At 44.1% G+C, this 16,356-nt stretch overlaps 1 protein-coding gene across 1 annotated transcript in view; it reads left to right on the top strand.

The window, feature by feature from the left end:
- The window catches only part of LOC121680308 (potassium/sodium hyperpolarization-activated cyclic nucleotide-gated channel 1), a 55,887-nt gene extending 40,008 nt beyond the window's left edge, over positions 1–15,879 (top strand). Inside the window, exons 5-8 of the mRNA XM_042059595.1 lie at positions 1,832–1,978; positions 3,612–3,852; positions 7,368–7,532; positions 14,330–15,879. Of these exons, the coding sequence (XP_041915529.1) occupies positions 1,832–1,978; positions 3,612–3,852; positions 7,368–7,532; positions 14,330–15,396 (1,620 nt within the window). The 3' untranslated portion in view covers positions 15,397–15,879. The remainder of the gene's footprint in view (positions 1–1,831; positions 1,979–3,611; positions 3,853–7,367; positions 7,533–14,329) is intronic.
- Positions 15,880–16,356: the final 477 nt, after the last annotated feature.

Here is a 16,356-nt window from a genome sequence, read left to right as displayed (position 1 = left end):
ATTATTTGCTGGTCTGCTCTTGTGCAATTTTGGCCGAGGGGGCTGGTCACTGTCACCGGGGAGCTGACTGGCACCTCTGATTGCACCTAGAGAGCCGGAGATGGACCGCGGTGGACGGCGAGAGTCAGAGCGCGACAGTGAGAGACACCCCCCTAAACCCTGGCGCTCTTGACGGCCGCCATTCTATACGTGCTGGAGATTGCCTTCGCTGGCCACCGGCCTCCCCTGGCTGCCCAGCAGCGCCGCGCTTGATTACTGTAAAATGGACGAGGTCCAAAACATTTGTTCTTGTTCTCCTTTTTCCACTGCGCAAAGTGTGTGTGTCTCAGCACAGTCTGGAGCCCAGTCTGGTGTTCAGGCTCCCTGCCAAGCCCTCACATAAATCAGAGGTCTTTGCTAAGTCTGACACAGCCCATATTTATTTGCCTGCTAGCGTGACATGCTGATGCCACTGTTTAATGAAATATGCAAGAGGTGTGTCCCTTCTTCAGACACACTGAGTAGCAACGGGTCACCTGTGCGTCTTGCTCCGTGTCTGGAGTGCTAACGTATCACATCGCCCAGTTAGGTCCGGACAGTGTTCTTCACACCGAGGCATCCAACCAGATGACACCGCGGAACCTCCCAGACAAGTCCTAAGTGTGTCTTTGAAGCTGCTTCACTGTGCAGTGCTCCCTCTTCACCTTTCCGCGGCTTTAAATAGCCAGTCAGTCATTCCAGTCCAAATGGGCTGATTGTAATTCTTTCAGACATGGCTAATTTTTCAGGAGCAACAGACTAATGGTCTGCTGCTTAGAAGAGAGTGAGAGGGCATCTGTCACATTTAGCTCCTATTGTTTTGGCTGCCAGGATTGAGCACTCAGACAGACTTGCAGATTTAAGCCCCTTGCATTAAGATGTGGGTCCAGATGCCAGATATTTATTTATTTATTTGTTTATTTATTTCTTAATTTATTTATTTATTTTAATGTTTACAAATCCTCTGCCTTAAAAGCAGCTGCACAAACCACAGGCATTTTTCCATACTTCCACAAGAAACAATTTCCTAGAAGGGTCTTGAGGCAAAATGGGTAGTAAAGGATAGCTAGTCTGTTGCTAAGCAGAAAGCGAGTGCGCATGAGCTGTCATAAGCGATGTCTAAGGCAGGTTTGTCAGATGCTTGGCCTGCAGTCATGAGACATCATTGAGCCCCAGTGTGAGGGCAGACTGCAACACATCCTGTGAATCACAGGTCCCTCTGCAGGGCTGAGTGACAGTGGTTGGGGTGGCGATGGTTTGGGGGGGGGGGGGTGCCGAGGTTGTGATAGGCCCGCAGATGGTGATGTTATCGGAGTTGCCAGCTGGTGTCAGCGGAAAAGCCTGTGGCCGTACCTGCATGCACACCTGCGCCCTCACCTGCCACCTGCTTTGCTTGTTAAAGCACATGGCAATGGCTACGTGTGTTTCTCTGTCTGTGTGGAAAAGTGTGTATATATTTGCCTGACTGAATGTGTTTGCATATGGCCATACAAGAGAATTGTGTGCATGTAAGAAGATGGTAACAAAGTGGCGATGTGGAAAGGCCAAAGTCACAGAAATATGAGTGTGAGGTAGTTTTGTATCCATTGCAACAGATATATCAAAATATCATATCAAGGGCAGAGAGAATACATGCCAGGGATTTCCTTTGAAATTTCACGCCAGCCCCAGTCTTATTGGTTCCATTTCAATTTTGAATGATGATCTGTCATATGCTTTATATTCTATAATATTCTATAATTCTATAATGTTCCAAAACATTCTATAATGTTTCTCACTCACTGCTCTCCACTGCCTTATTGTATGTTTACAGTATAAGCAAGTGGAGCAGTACATGTCCTTCCATAAGCTTCCTGCAGACATGCGGCAGAAGATCCACGACTACTATGAACATCGTTACCAGGGCAAGATCTTCGATGAGGACAACATCCTCAACGAGCTCAATGACCCCCTTAAAGAGGTGAGTCCCCAAGGACGCCCGCACCGCAGGCTCTCAGCGCCAGACGTTCACACCTCAGAGCTTTCTCGCCATCGATTTGTTTGAAATTAATCCATCGTTACCCTCGCCGACGACGCAGATTAGGTCATTTACATGGTGCCTGATTATTGATATTTTGGTATGGGAAAAATGTCTGGAATCTGATAGGAGCAGAGAGTCATGGGTAATTTGAAGCATGCCCTCTGTCGGGGGAACACTTTTGAGCGGACTTTACGAGAAGGGCCACCGCTCTAAGTATCAATTTCCCTTACGTCAAATCAGTTTTTTGATGTGTTTAGAAAATAGACTACACATATTGATGTGTTGGTCAGAGCATGGTAGAGCACGCCTTCCACAGTGAAAAACATTAGCCTGTCCATCAGACTGAGGTTGCCGGTGCTGTGATTAAAAGTACAAAATGCACGCTGAATGTTTAAGTAGTTTAAACCTCTTTGGTCAAGCAGAGCTCTGTAGAAAAGTGCTCATTACAATGCAGGAGGGATTTATAATGCAGCAAAATGCATCAAGGCCTTGCAGTTGGAGTACAATTTGGGTAGCTTTAAAGCAAGGCAATACTAAGCTCCCATCCTTAAATGATAGATAGCTTGTCTCTTTGTAATGGTGCACACTGTAAATCCTCTGGGTAATTGGGCCCTGAACAGAAAGAAAAATGATCAGAGCAGGAAAAAGAGCTGTGCATCACATAGGCACGTACAGGGGCTTAAAGCCCATCCCAGTGCAAGACAGGCGTAGGCATGGGATGCAGATGCGTGTGATGCTTATCAAATAACATGGCAGCCCATAACTCTGCCAGCTCTGATATAACAAGACAGAATGAGCCCAAGTGATGATGCTGCAAGGTGAGAGAACACTTAATGTTTCATCGCTGCAACACTTTTTTTTATTTTTCTTTTTTCTTTTTTTGCAGCTGGTCACTGCCGCTATTTTTATGAATGTCGCCCGATGACAAATAGTCTTTAAATAGATAGAGTAGAAAGCTTGTTTCCCCCTGGTGAAGCCGCGAGCAGGAGGATGCTGGGATCTAATTCATTATTTGGAGGGCTGTGATTGGGGTCGGGGGCCCCTCAGTTCGAGATGCCACAGTGGTACCTCTGTGTGCTTATGCTGTTATTAACAAACAATGCTCTCCCCAACACACACACACACACACACACACACACACACACACATACACACACACACACACACACACACACACGCAGACCCCCTCAGGAGGAGCAACAAACAAGACTAGAAAAGCGCTCCTGGAGCTAAGACACACTTCCTCATCCTCATCCCCAGGAAATTAGAGACTGCTTAGTAAACAAGCCTCTCCTCTCATGTCGGCTTAAAGGTAGACTCAGCAAGACAACTTCATTATTCACAACAACTGTCTGGCTGCTGCCAAGGCAGGTATCAAATGTACAATATCAAGACATGGCAGTAGTGGCGATAAGGCCTTTGGTTGTTTGTTGTCTGCTAGAAATGGGCAATTTGAAAAGGGATATTACAGTCAACTTTTTCGAAGTTTCGAATCGATTTTAGATTACAATATTGCATTAGCAAGGTAAAACATTGCAACGATATGACTTTATTTTTGTACTTTTGCTCATAGGAAATTGTTAATTTCAACTGCCGTAAGCTGGTGGCCACCATGCCCCTGTTTGCCAACGCCGATCCCAACTTCGTGACGGGCATGCTGAGCAAACTCAAGTTTGAAGTCTTCCAGCCCAACGACTACATTATCCGCGAGGGCACCGTGGGGAAGAAGATGTACTTTATTCAGCACGGCGTCGCCAGCGTCATCACGAAAGTCAGCAAGGAGATGAAGCTCACCGACGGCTCCTATTTTGGAGGTCAGTGTGTGTGGCCATGACGGTGTGCTGAGCGTGTCATTAGAAAAAAGAGCAGAATGCTAATTTCCTGTTCATTTGCCATAATCTTCAAACGCTGATGAAGAATATAAATTAATACATGGCCTTGTTGATGATATGTTTGTTCAATTTTGCATCAGTCCATGAAATACAGTAAGCATCTCCTTTGGTGTTGTAGTTTGTAGTGTTGAATAATTTATGTGAAAATATAGGGTTTATGGATGAAATACTAAAGTGTTATGGGTAATGTTGTTAAGTGATGGTTTCTGCAAACTTTAGAAGGTCTTTCAGGTTAAGAGGTTATCTATAGGCATCTACAAATAGATATTTTGCACCCTTGAGGTTTCTATCCCTCTGTAAACACACTTTAGATGTTCCACTGATTCCCTCGGTGAGTCACTTGAATCTGGAGGTCAGTTGAGAGGTAAACAGTCTCTGGTCCTGGTGGACCGACCACACTGAGCTCAGTCTGCTGCGTTCCACGGCATTCTAGAAGTTCTGTCAGAGTGGTGACAGACTCTCATCGGGCACTTTCCTGTCCTGGAAATGGGTTTGCGTTCACAAGCTCTTACATAATGTTCATCTGTTCAGGCAGAAGGGACCAAGCAGAAGATCAACTTTCCCAGAGGACAGGCAGAGGTTGTCATGGCACTGAATGTTGAATAAATGTTCCTTTCGCGTAATTGAGGGAGTAATTCCCCCTCTCTAGCAAACATGGCCTGACATTAAATATTAATCCATCAATCCGTTTAAAACGAAGCTGTTTACCCTACCTTATTCGTTTATTTATTTATTTGGCCTTCGTTTCCCCTTTCTGTGTAATGGGACTACGTGACATAGTGTAATGTTTTATATTGTCTTCGCCGTGAATTTTTTATTTCAAATGAGATCATTTTCCACGGAAAGAGTTCTAAGAATAGTGACAGATTGTGTGCAATTTCAGGAACCATTTCTGTTACTTCTAAGCCCAGACTTCTAAAATATATTTTTCCCTCTTTGCCAGAACTAAAAAGCTAAAGCTTGGTCCACAAAGGAGTTTTGATTGATTTTTAATGTTTCACCCAAAGCTTTCCCTTTCATTTCTCAAATGAAAAATGAAATGTTGACACAATGTGATGATTCATTGGATAAGTATTATTATGTTTCACTAGATATATTCAGTTTGCATTTAGGACGTCAAAGCAGTATTACTTTGAATTGCATCATGTGAATGGTAAAATATGATATAATAACGTGTTACTGCAAACATGCTATTACTGAGGTGAACTGTGAGAGTTTGCCAGCCTATCTCAATAATATAATTTGTATTGAACCTATACAGTAACATAATTTCATGAGCCTCCTCTAAAATCAATCAAATATTTTTTGTTCATGAATTAAAATGTTCAGTTGAGGTCTTGAAAGAGTAAATGGAGTAAGATTCTTAGACAAAGTCATTACAACAAAAACATTAACGTGTCAGGATTTAACTGTCAGGTTAGTCTTCAAGTCCATGAGATGATTGTGATCAGGTGGCTGACCAACGTCTATGTCTCCGGCTGTAGTTTTTAGCATGCTGTCGGCTGTCCTTATGTTTCATAATGCCGTAATGAAAAAAGGACATTTAAATCCCTCCCCCTAGCCCTCCTTGATAATCCTTTTCCCCCCAGTGTCACGGAGGATGTTGCTGGCCTCTCTGGCATATTAAGTTCTGATACCAGCCACCTGCTCCAGTGGGATGCCCATCTGGTGGGGGAATATTTATGCTGCGTGGCATGAGCGTGGCATTAGGAGATCAGTGCTGACTGGGCATCACAGCAGCTGGCCTTGTCAGGAAGTGCATCCTTCTCCTCCACTGAATCATGGGAACTGCTGTTAGGCTAAAGAGATTGAGTAAACTCTAGCAATGGCTGCCTTACCCAAACGCCGTTCGTTCCGGTTGCATAATGAGACACTGTCAAAGAATTCCCTTCTAAGAATTTCTAAATTTGAACCTAAAGTGGCTCAGAGACGCATGCAAGCCCATAGACAAGAACTCAATCAACAACTCCCAAAAGCAACTCCCAAAAGTAATTGAGTGTTGTCTGGCTACCTCTGTCATGTGAAACAACTCTTTCCCAAGTCCAGTTGAAAGCAGGCCAGGCAGTAAGGCCAGTGGGGAAGTGTAGTGGTGGCTGTGTTTCGACACAGATCTGCACAGGAAGCACATGGGCTCATGGCTGGTTACCCACACTGCCCTGCGGTGAACAGCCCCGCTGGACGACATGTGTGAAAGCGCTGGTCGTCATGCCAGCTTGCCTGGCTGCCTCCTCCAGCCCCCCTCGACCCACCCACCCCTTTCCGCTGCGGACGACCTGATGGGCCGTTGGAGTCGTATGGTTGTAAGAGGTTGTGAGGGCAGCCAGCAGTGTGTTAGGAAGTGTGCACGTGTCTCTGCTTGATTTCTCTCATTGCTATCACAACACACACATTTCTCACACAGTAATGTGCAAGTGTATATTGTCTGTGTCGGAGTGTGTGTGTATATTTGACAGCACAGGTTTTCACATTGTGCTTTTCTTCATTACGTAAATCCGTGCGGCTACCTTGTTCACACCTCCAGCTGGAGTGTGCTTTCCAGGCGTCCAGCAGGCCAGCCTTTTGGCAGCGCTGCACACCAGAACTTGAGCTGTGAATGTCAAGGGCATCGGTCCTCAAACGGCCATTTAATGCCATGTTTTATTCAGCCTCCGGGACACACGCGCCGTTATGAGGAAGATAAAACTGACAACGTCTGTCGTTATTGGCAGAGGTGGCCAAATTGGATATTCACAATTTTCACGACACATGGTGTCGCACAATAGCACAAGGCAGGAGGCCATTTCGCTAGAAAGCTTCACAGCAGATAATGTAACAACCAGTCATTTGGGAATCATTTTAGGTCTACTATTATATATTAAATAAATCAAGGCCTCGTCCATTAACGGTAAGCATTTGGCTTGTATGGTGGGAGTGGTGATGTGAATGGAAGAATAAATTATTTGTGAGTTAATCAGCAACACGCCCCAGTACAGTAGATGCGCTACTGAGCTGAGCTCGCTGCTGTAGTCTGTTCTGACCACCTACAAAAGAAGTATTGGGGTGCAACGCTTCCTTGATTGCACTTCATGTATGATCATTAGTGCTGCCAGCTCAGCACAAGCCAATTTAGTTTGGAGGAGTCATTAGCCACCGAGCCATTTGACGAATAGGGTGTGGGAGCTAGCGGCGACAGCGCACGCGTTGGCTGCGTAGCCGAGGGCTCATTCACATGGGTGTCCTGCTGGCCTCGCACCCCCAGCTGTCCGGCCCTGTGTCCACGCTCCACGCTCATTTGGGTAGCGATCAGTCTGGACTGTGTGTGAGTCTTCCATTTGCTCCCGTGGGTGATGATGATAATGGCCCTTTCTCGTCTTCATTTCCACTGTGTGTGTGTGTGTGTGTGTGTGTGTGTGTGTGTGTGTGTGTGTGTGTGTTTCCTGCCTTTCTCTCCCCCGCAGAGATCTGCCTGCTGACCAAGGGCAGACGCACGGCCAGCGTCCGCGCCGACACCTACTGCCGCCTCTTCTCGCTGTCCGTCGACCACTTCAACGAGGTGCTGGAGGAGTACCCCATGATGCGCCGCGCCTTCGAGACGGTGGCCATCGACCGCCTGGACCGCATCGGTAAGGCCGCGACTCTCCGCCCTCTCAGCTCTTCTGCTAGCTCCCCATACTAATGAGTGCCTTGCCTGTGCCATAACTCATATGTGCTGTGTGTCTGTTCTCCCTCAACGCACTTGTCTGCCATCGTGCCTGCATGCTTGTGTGTATGCTCTCTGTCTCTACCTCTCTATTCTCCTCTCTCCTCATCTGGATTAACATTAACCCTGTGATCTTACGATCCAATAATGATTGAAGAAAATGATGCATAAACCCAAATTTGTTGTCATGGTGTTTTAAAAAAAAAAAAAAAAAAAAAAAAAAGACAAAAAAAAAAAGAAGAACAAAGTGCATGTGGCTGTCTGGGAGGGGTTCAGGTCACCCCGGAGGTTTGGGTTTTGGAGTCGACCCCCGCCTGGACTGAAGGCGAGTGGACGGAAGCTTGTTTCATCTGCATGTGCCTCCGTTCCATTCCCCTGCAAACCTGGGTATGAGCAGCACCCCACCCCCACCCACAGGGGGCCCAGCTGGAGCTCTGACATCCCACTGCCAGGGGCCCCTAAGGATCCGCCTGGCTGCTCTAGACACACAATGCCAGTCCTTCAGAAAGTCTCCCTATGTGTTTTACCAGACATACTTAGTGTTCCCTTAACTGCTTTCTGCTTACTTCTGTTTGGCCACGCAGAGATGTTAATCAGTCAGAGTTTTCTTTTCTATCGTTTCTGATTTGTTTTCAGAGGGGCACGCATATAAATGCTCAGCATAGGCCAGATTTCCAGATTCCTCAGTACTTGTTTTGTTCCTTTTGTAGGAGATGAAACAAGTCTGAAATGGATTATACCGTATTAAAAAGGGATCTGTTGTAGTCACTTTTGTGGGATAATTGAAATATCTTTTGAACCAGCAATCTTTGAACAACTGACCCACTTGAAGTGACTTGATAGGATTAGAGTAGCGAAGGTTAAAAAGAGGAGAAATCAAAAAGTACATTGGTGGGATTTAACCATAAGCCAAGTCATCTTTGTAGCTAAAACATGTCTTCCATTGTGTGTATGTAATCACTGTTCTGGTATGACCGTGATTTGTTTCCAAATAAAGTACTGACAATATTAGTAACAGGTCAGCAAATTCTCTATATTCCAACCCATTCTATTTGATAAACGTAGTTTAATAAACTTACATGGTAGTAGAGCTCTGAAGATAGTATTAGGGTGAGGTGACTCGTGAAAGATCAAATGTCATGACATTTGTTATGGATGATATCATCAAATACATCCAGATATAGTGAGACAGAACAGCTCCAGTACTTTATTTGGAAGTAAAGATGTTTGGAAGACATAGACCACTGTGACGTCTTTACTGTGAAGCCTCCATGCTGCACACATGTTGTAGTTCCTTTTCTGTTGTTGTCTAAATCTTTTGTCATGTCCTTTGTGGTGAGCCCACCAAAGATGGAACTCCTCAACTTTATGCCTGGTTGTGTCTTTGCCTCAAACGTTGATTGATATACAGACAGCCAGATAAGCCATAATTGAATATTCTAAGTGAAAGTGCCTATAGTCTTAATTCAGGCTCAGTGCATCATATTTGGAAAAGAATTCAAATGTGAGCATTCAAAACATTCTGAACATATGTGGAACATTGACAGTTATCAATGTTCTGTGCGATTAAATATTTGTCAGTCTTAATTAGTTAGTCTGAAGGGTTATTTACAAATTAAACATCCACCAATCAACCCTGACTGACCATAGAGAGACAAAATGGATACTGTACAGAAAAAAATTATGACAACATACTAATATTCCACAGCAGATAACTACTAAAGGTAAACCATTGAATTTGCACTGATGGTTTTTGTCGTTTTTTGATGTTTGTTGCAATAGTATTTTTTTTATAGTGTTTTTCAATAGTTATATCACAATATCTGTCCACATATCATGGACATTAGTAATCTAAAATATTAAATAATTGTATTATAAGATGTAGAAAAATTGTGACCGACAAGTCCAAATTAATTACTAGACATTTGGACTTCGGTCTGAGCAGAAATTGGCCAAGTATATCAGATGAAAGCAATGGGAGATATGGTATGATATTATCTTAGGGTCAAAAAGAGGTGAAATGTCAGAGGACTGGCTCCCACTTAAACTCCATTACTCGTGTGATTTAGGGGATGAAGGCTTCCAAAAATGAGTGCCCTTTAGCCCCCAACTTCCTCCATTTAGCCACTCCAGTAAAGAGCAACAAAGTCACAGATTTACTTGTGACATGTTTATTTTGATTTGTGAGTGATTATTTTACCACACCTCTTCTGAAAATAGAAGGGACTTTGGCAAAATTGGAAATCAAAAGGGGTTTTGTCTCATACAAGGGAAAAGACCAAAAATGTCATGATCGGTGCTTGATGTTACGTGACTGTGTATATGGACTGCATTTGGTCACGTGCTTGCGTGGTTCTTCAAAGGAAAGAGAGAGAGAGACAAAAAGGAATGACATTGACAACAGTGACATGTTTGACAATTGATGTATCTATCTCTATCTAAAAATTATTTGACCAGGAGTTCCTCTTGAGATGAGCTCATCTCGTTTTCAAGAGTGTCCTGGCCGACGAATAGGCAACAGGTAAACGCCTCATCCCAATCCGAATTTTCCCACACAAGCAGAATGCTTCACAGGCTGACACAGTTGGGTTACCTCCTGCCCAACTCTCCTCTCACGGACAAGCACCCACATAGATGGGATTTTAACAGAAGTAATTTTTTAATTTTTTTATTACATGGATATATAAAGAAAATTAAGTTGCATGACAAAACAATGATGCCACACAAATTGTGTTGTGCTGAAATGTTTTTCCAAAGTTTAATTAATCTGCGTTGTCTAAATTGTGAATAATGTTAGGTGCATGCCAATTATTATTATAACAGTTCTATAAATGTCTTCTGTGTTAGTATGTTGTACAGTGTGCTATATTATCAATAGGCATCATTTCCATGTAGAGCAAAGTTCAAATGGACTGTTGTGTTTAGTTGGTCACATTTCCATGTTTGTCTGTGTGCGGGGGTTAGGACGGACTGTACGTTAAACTTAGGATCAAGGGGAGGGCTTCTCCCATCTAAAAAACTGAGTTTACACAAGGAAAAGAAAGAAAACAAAAAATCACTAAGTTTTATTGCATGCTATTTTTCAAGCCCCAGATGAGTTTGGCGTCAGCCTCATGGCTGTGTTGTTTTTCTAACTCACAAATCAATTTTAGTTTAGTTTTAGAGTTGTGCCTTGCCTCTTGTGAATAGTCCAAGTCCAACTGGTCTGAGCAGGTTGTGATGTCCAGGCTCATCAGAAAAGGAGCTAATGGCAGGGGCCAGAGAGCATAGCATTAGACGAATGAGGCATTTATCATCACATGAAGGACTCTTCAGAAAGCTTCACCACATGAGTGATGCCACTCAATCGCAAAGGAAATTCTGCGTAAGTATTCCGTTAACAAGAAAAAAAAACATGACAGCACTCCTGTGCTGGGAAGGCATGATGTAGTCATTGAGGATAAGAGTGCTTGAGGAAGACTCCCAGACTATAGCAGCCCACTGTCCCCAGTGATTTGGAAGGCCCATCCATGCCGCAGGGCCGCATACAGCACCCCTGAGAAAAGCAGCCGACAAGCACATGAATATGCCACAAAGGATTTGACAGATTTTAGATTAAATATGTTTTGCTTTTAAGTTTATTTAAAGTCTTTCTGGATCTACGTTTGGACATGCACCATTTTAAATCTAAACCAAATCCAGCTTTAATACGCTGTGCTTTTATTTAACTCAACAAGAGGATGTAAGGGCCAAAAATTGTTTCGAGTGAAACCCAAAGCTATGTTCAGAATGTTGCTCTTTTTTCCTGCAGTAGAGGACAATGTTTTCATGCTGTTCAGCATTGGAGCTGAAATGATGTCTTCGACCTCACTTGCAGATTGCAGTCTTGTTGTGTGGTTAATATTTTGTGGGTTAAGATGTTCATGCTATGAAACGGTTCTCTTTGACCTTGGCAGAGTATTAATTTAATTCCAATCAACCCCCTAACAAAGCAATTTTCATCCCAGTAGGAATTTGGTGACATGAAATCATAGGCCACACTCAATGAAAACGTAACATTGATTTCTCTGGCAACTGTCAGTGAGAAATTTGAATTAGCATTAGGCAATGTCTTGAAGTGGAGTAGTTGCATTTAGATTGTTTAACTTACACGGGTCCCATCCTATCCCTCCCAGCACCAACGACCAGTGCAAATAACATGTTTATGTGTTGTACTTCCATCTACAGAATTTAAACATGTTCCTTACCATGCATCAACCATCTTTACAGATGACGTGTAAGTGTGTAGATGTACTGGACTGTGTTTTGTCCCAGTGGTGGTAGTAAGTATCCCTAGTTTGGTAGGTGTTTTGAGGAGAAAAGGGGCACACATAAGCAGTGTGATTCCTCTTCTTTTTCTCACGTTGTCAGCAAATGAGACATATGGCCCTGGCCTTTTCAGACTGAATAAGCGAGCGATCCGATTCTCACATAGAGAGTGGTCCCAGTTTAAGGAAATCATTTGTCACAATTCATACGCCTGCCAAAAGGCTTTGGCATTGACAAAGTACAGCATGCCTCCAGCGATTATTGCCCCTTTGATTATCCATACAACCAGGCAGTGCTAGAAGTGTGTTGGGGAAATGCAGAGTCATGCCTGGCCTCGACTGCTCAGGGAACTGTGCAGGGAAGCTCGTGTTCTTGTTTATGTATAATTTCACAGTACTGTCTCGAGAGTTGTGACTATGCACTCCCTCTGTTATTCACCGCAACTCGTCGCCCTTCTTATAGAACCCACAACCCCAGTGTTTATTTACTTGGGAAAGGAAATTGGGCGTTCTGTAGCATATACCTTGTCCAGATGAAATTTTAAGAAGAGGTTATTTTTTTCAGTACTCTACAAATTTACTGCGTGTTTTTAGTCACTAAATGTCACTATGCTATTGGCTTGCTCTTATGATACATGTTTTGTATTAGGACACATTAATAGTTCCTCTGATTTATGTTGGCTTCGGCCAAGAGAATCAGAACCTACAAGCTCAGAGGAGTAACAGTCCAAACCAATCACTACTCTGATTGCTGAGCCTACAGTTCTGAAAGAATACATTCATACTCTACAATTAATTAATAGTTTACAGGTTCTTCTAATTGGAAAAAGGTGAGAAGGGTTGAAAATGAAGGTGGTTCTACAGTATGTCCTAAGAGGAAATTAATGTCATTTGATCTCTGTCCTCTTTAATTTGTAGAATCTATTCTAGTCATTTATCATTTACAGCAGTAAGTATAGCGTGACATTCCTTCTTTCTATAAAGTATTTACATTTCTGATGTACTGGGACATGCAGCTGAATGCTCAAAGGATTTTGATCCTTCATAAAAACGTATGCAAAAGGTCCGCCATCCAGAAGCTGGCTGAATGCATAATGCCCATGCCACCTTGAGTAGTGATGGCGGTGTGGCACCAATCATAGACAGCCAGCCCACCAAGGTAAAAGCACCTCCCTTGTCCTCAAGGCTTTAGTGAGGAGATTAATGGCCTGGCGCCAAAGCCTTCAGTGCAGCGCAGTCTTACTCAGTCATTTCCTTCAACAGAAATGTTTCAGCTCAACCGTCAACAAAAGGTCAGCCATCTGCAGAGCAATTCCCAAATCAATCGAAGCGTCACTGTTTTCCCCACCAGTGAGGACAAATGGGACAATTTTAACATAACGTCTCAGACGTTTAGTTAATTATAGATGCCAGTGAGGTGCTTTGTAAGCCTTGCAGAATGCCTGCTGATAAATGCTCATCTTTGGCTTGATTCTGCCTTTAGTCACGACCTCTGTGAACACTGCCGACTAAAACAAGATTAGCTGATCTCAGAATAACGTCATGCTAGTGCTGAGATAGCATCTCCCGTGACAGGATGAGAGCAATTTTATGCTTTTTGCGCAAGTAGTCATTTGTTTGCCAGAACTTTCAGCGCCCCATTCCAACCCTATATCGCTCATCGTCATAGGGGGGGGTTAGAAAAAGAACCCTAATAATAGTCCAGTAAGCGTTTCATTGATTTCTAAGAGCTGAGTCAAGAGCTGCTCTTTTATATTCTATGCAGGTGTTCTTTTCTGTGAACACTGCCCAGCTGGACAGTTAGGTGTTTGGTCATACTAACTGTTCCTATGCTGTACATGTCAAGAGCTATTCATCTAAATTTGTAAAGTTAATGCCTTGAGCTGTCCAGTAGGCAGCAAGTAGCTGTTTAACATAATTTTAATTAGCAAATGATCCTGATCGTGTAACGCTACTCATTTTTTATTAGCAGTTGATCCAGAACCTACAACTCTAGTTGACTGATAAAAGTCAGTAGACATGTGGTTCTAGTTGGTCTTTTTGTAGTCTCCATAGTAGTGTCATCATGTGAAGTTTGTCTTGAGGTAATTCTCTGTGTTGTGGTCTTTGGTGTGTAGAGGACAAGGAAATTAGATGAAAATGGTAAACTTGGTGCTGAACTGATCATTTTCCATGAAGACATTGTAAGACCATTGAAAGTCTTGGTGGGTATGTATTGACACAGTTTTCCCTTAGATTTACTGAGCACGTGTCGTGTTGTCTGTACTGTCTGTTACAGTATTGACTGTGTATTTTCCATAGTCATGTTCATCCCTCTCTCATTGTGGAACACACCATAGCAACAGACATTCCTTACCCTCTCTGGTGTCCTGTCTGTGCAGCCAAGCCATGCCTCAGGGCAGAAGTCATGCCTCTATCCATTGCTCCCTCACAGGGAAGAAGAACTCGCTCCTGCTCCAGAAGTTCCAGAAGGATCTGAACGCCGGCGTCTTCAACACCCAGGAGAACGAGCTCTTGAAGCAGATTATCCGTCAGGACCGGGAGATGGTGATGATGGTGGACCGCAAGCAGTCGGTCACGGGAGTGAACTCAACACCGATGTCTGGAAACTCCATCATTAACTCTCCAGCGCAGCCGCCCTACGCTGCCGCGCTGCAGCAGTCTGCTCCCATGACCTACAGCGCCTCGGCCACCATCGCCCCCACCGCGCGTCTCATGGCCGCCTCCATACAAGGCATCTTCCCGGCGCCTAGCGTCTCCATCGGCAACCTGAACTCGGCTTCTCCCAACCCGCAGACGCCACTGCAGCAGCAGGGGGCGCTCATGTCGCCGTGCTCCTTCACGGCGGCCGTGTGCAGCCCTCCCGTGCAGACCCCGTTGGCCGGCCGGACCTTCCAGTACGGCTCGCCCACCGCTTCGCAGCTCTCTCTCATCCAGCAGCCCCTGTCCACCCAGCAGCCGCAGCAGCATCCCGCACAGCCATCGCCCTCCACGTCATCACAACAGCAACAACAACCACAGCCACCGCCACAACAGCCACCACCCCAGCAGTCCCAGCAGCAGCCATCACAAGCGCAGGTGCCCTCCCCCCAGCGCGGCGACGTCCACAAGAGCACTCAGGCCCTGCAGTCGGGCAGCCTGAGCCGAGACGTGCGCCACCTCTCCGCCTCCCAGCCCTCCCTGCCACATGACACCACGTTGGTGACGCGGCCCGTGCCTCCTCCCGCCTTAGGCGAGTCCATGGCGGCGCTGCCCCCTCAGGCGGGCTCGGCCGCAGGGCCCCAGGCTCCGGGCTCGGCCCTGCAGGGGGGCATCCGCAGCACCGTGCCCCAGCGGGTCAGCCTGTTCCGCCAGATGTCGTCTGGAGCACTGCCGCCGGTGCGCACAGCGCCCCCTGCTGCTCAGCACAGGGATTCCACAGGCTCAAGAAGAGAATCGGCAGTCTTAAGCAGCACAGAGACAGAACAAGACAAGAATTTGCGGTTTACGTCAAATTTATGATCCAACTTTCATTTCCTCTTTTTCCTCTTTTTTTAAATATGTTTTGATTCATTTTTATGAAGATATATAAAAAAGAATACCAGACTTGAGAATTTTTTCTTTTTTTTTTTCTCCAAACTTTTAAAAAAAGGAAAACCTCATAGACACCCTATGTACAGACTGCCCTTGTATTATATTTTAGACACATCTCCCCTTCAACTTAAGAATGTATATTAAGCGAATATATATATGTGTACATCCAACTAGAATATTTGGCATTGACTATTTAAAAACTAGTATAAACATGAGTCTTCCTTTCTGAAATATATGAACACATACATAAGGAGAATATTTCCTTTTTTATTTTTGATTTTGTTTGTCTTTTGTTTTTGTAACTGGAATGCAACATGAATTCTGACAATGACTTTTTAATTATAATTTTTTTAATCTGAGAGAAGATGACAAAATAAGTCCTTATTTTCTGTGGCTTTGCCATCACTGTGGAAACAACAGCAAATTTAAAAAATGAACACAAGCAAACATGGAAATCGTCAAAAAGCACACATATTTAAAGTCATAGTTACAATTTGTGGGTACAGTATGAACCAATCTCCTCCACTGAAAGCATTCTGACATTTACCAGTAAAAATCTAGTCCTCATTCTATAAAGGACAGAAACCCTGCGACTTGAAAACCCCACATAAGTGAAGAGTGTTGCTATACCATAAATATGAGCAAATCAGAGTGTAGATTCCATAAATACAGTATATTTGTGTAGACCACCTTGTGTATTGACTAGGTGTTTTGGAATAATGCTAATGAAGGGCACTGGATCATACATGGATGCTAGGAGACCTTAGTGTGAGAGAGGAGAAACACAATTATATTTTGTAGTGTTCTTGAAGTGAACAAACTTTACTACGTAAGAGATTCCCTCAAGCCTGTTTCAGTCCCATAGCTTGTGCTATTCAAATGTAAGGA

This window comes from Alosa sapidissima, chromosome 13 (assembly GCF_018492685.1).
Source record: "Alosa sapidissima isolate fAloSap1 chromosome 13, fAloSap1.pri, whole genome shotgun sequence".
In the NCBI taxonomy this organism is placed as follows: Eukaryota; Metazoa; Chordata; class Actinopteri; order Clupeiformes; family Clupeidae; genus Alosa; species Alosa sapidissima.
This window is presented reverse-complemented; position numbering and strand designations above follow the sequence as displayed.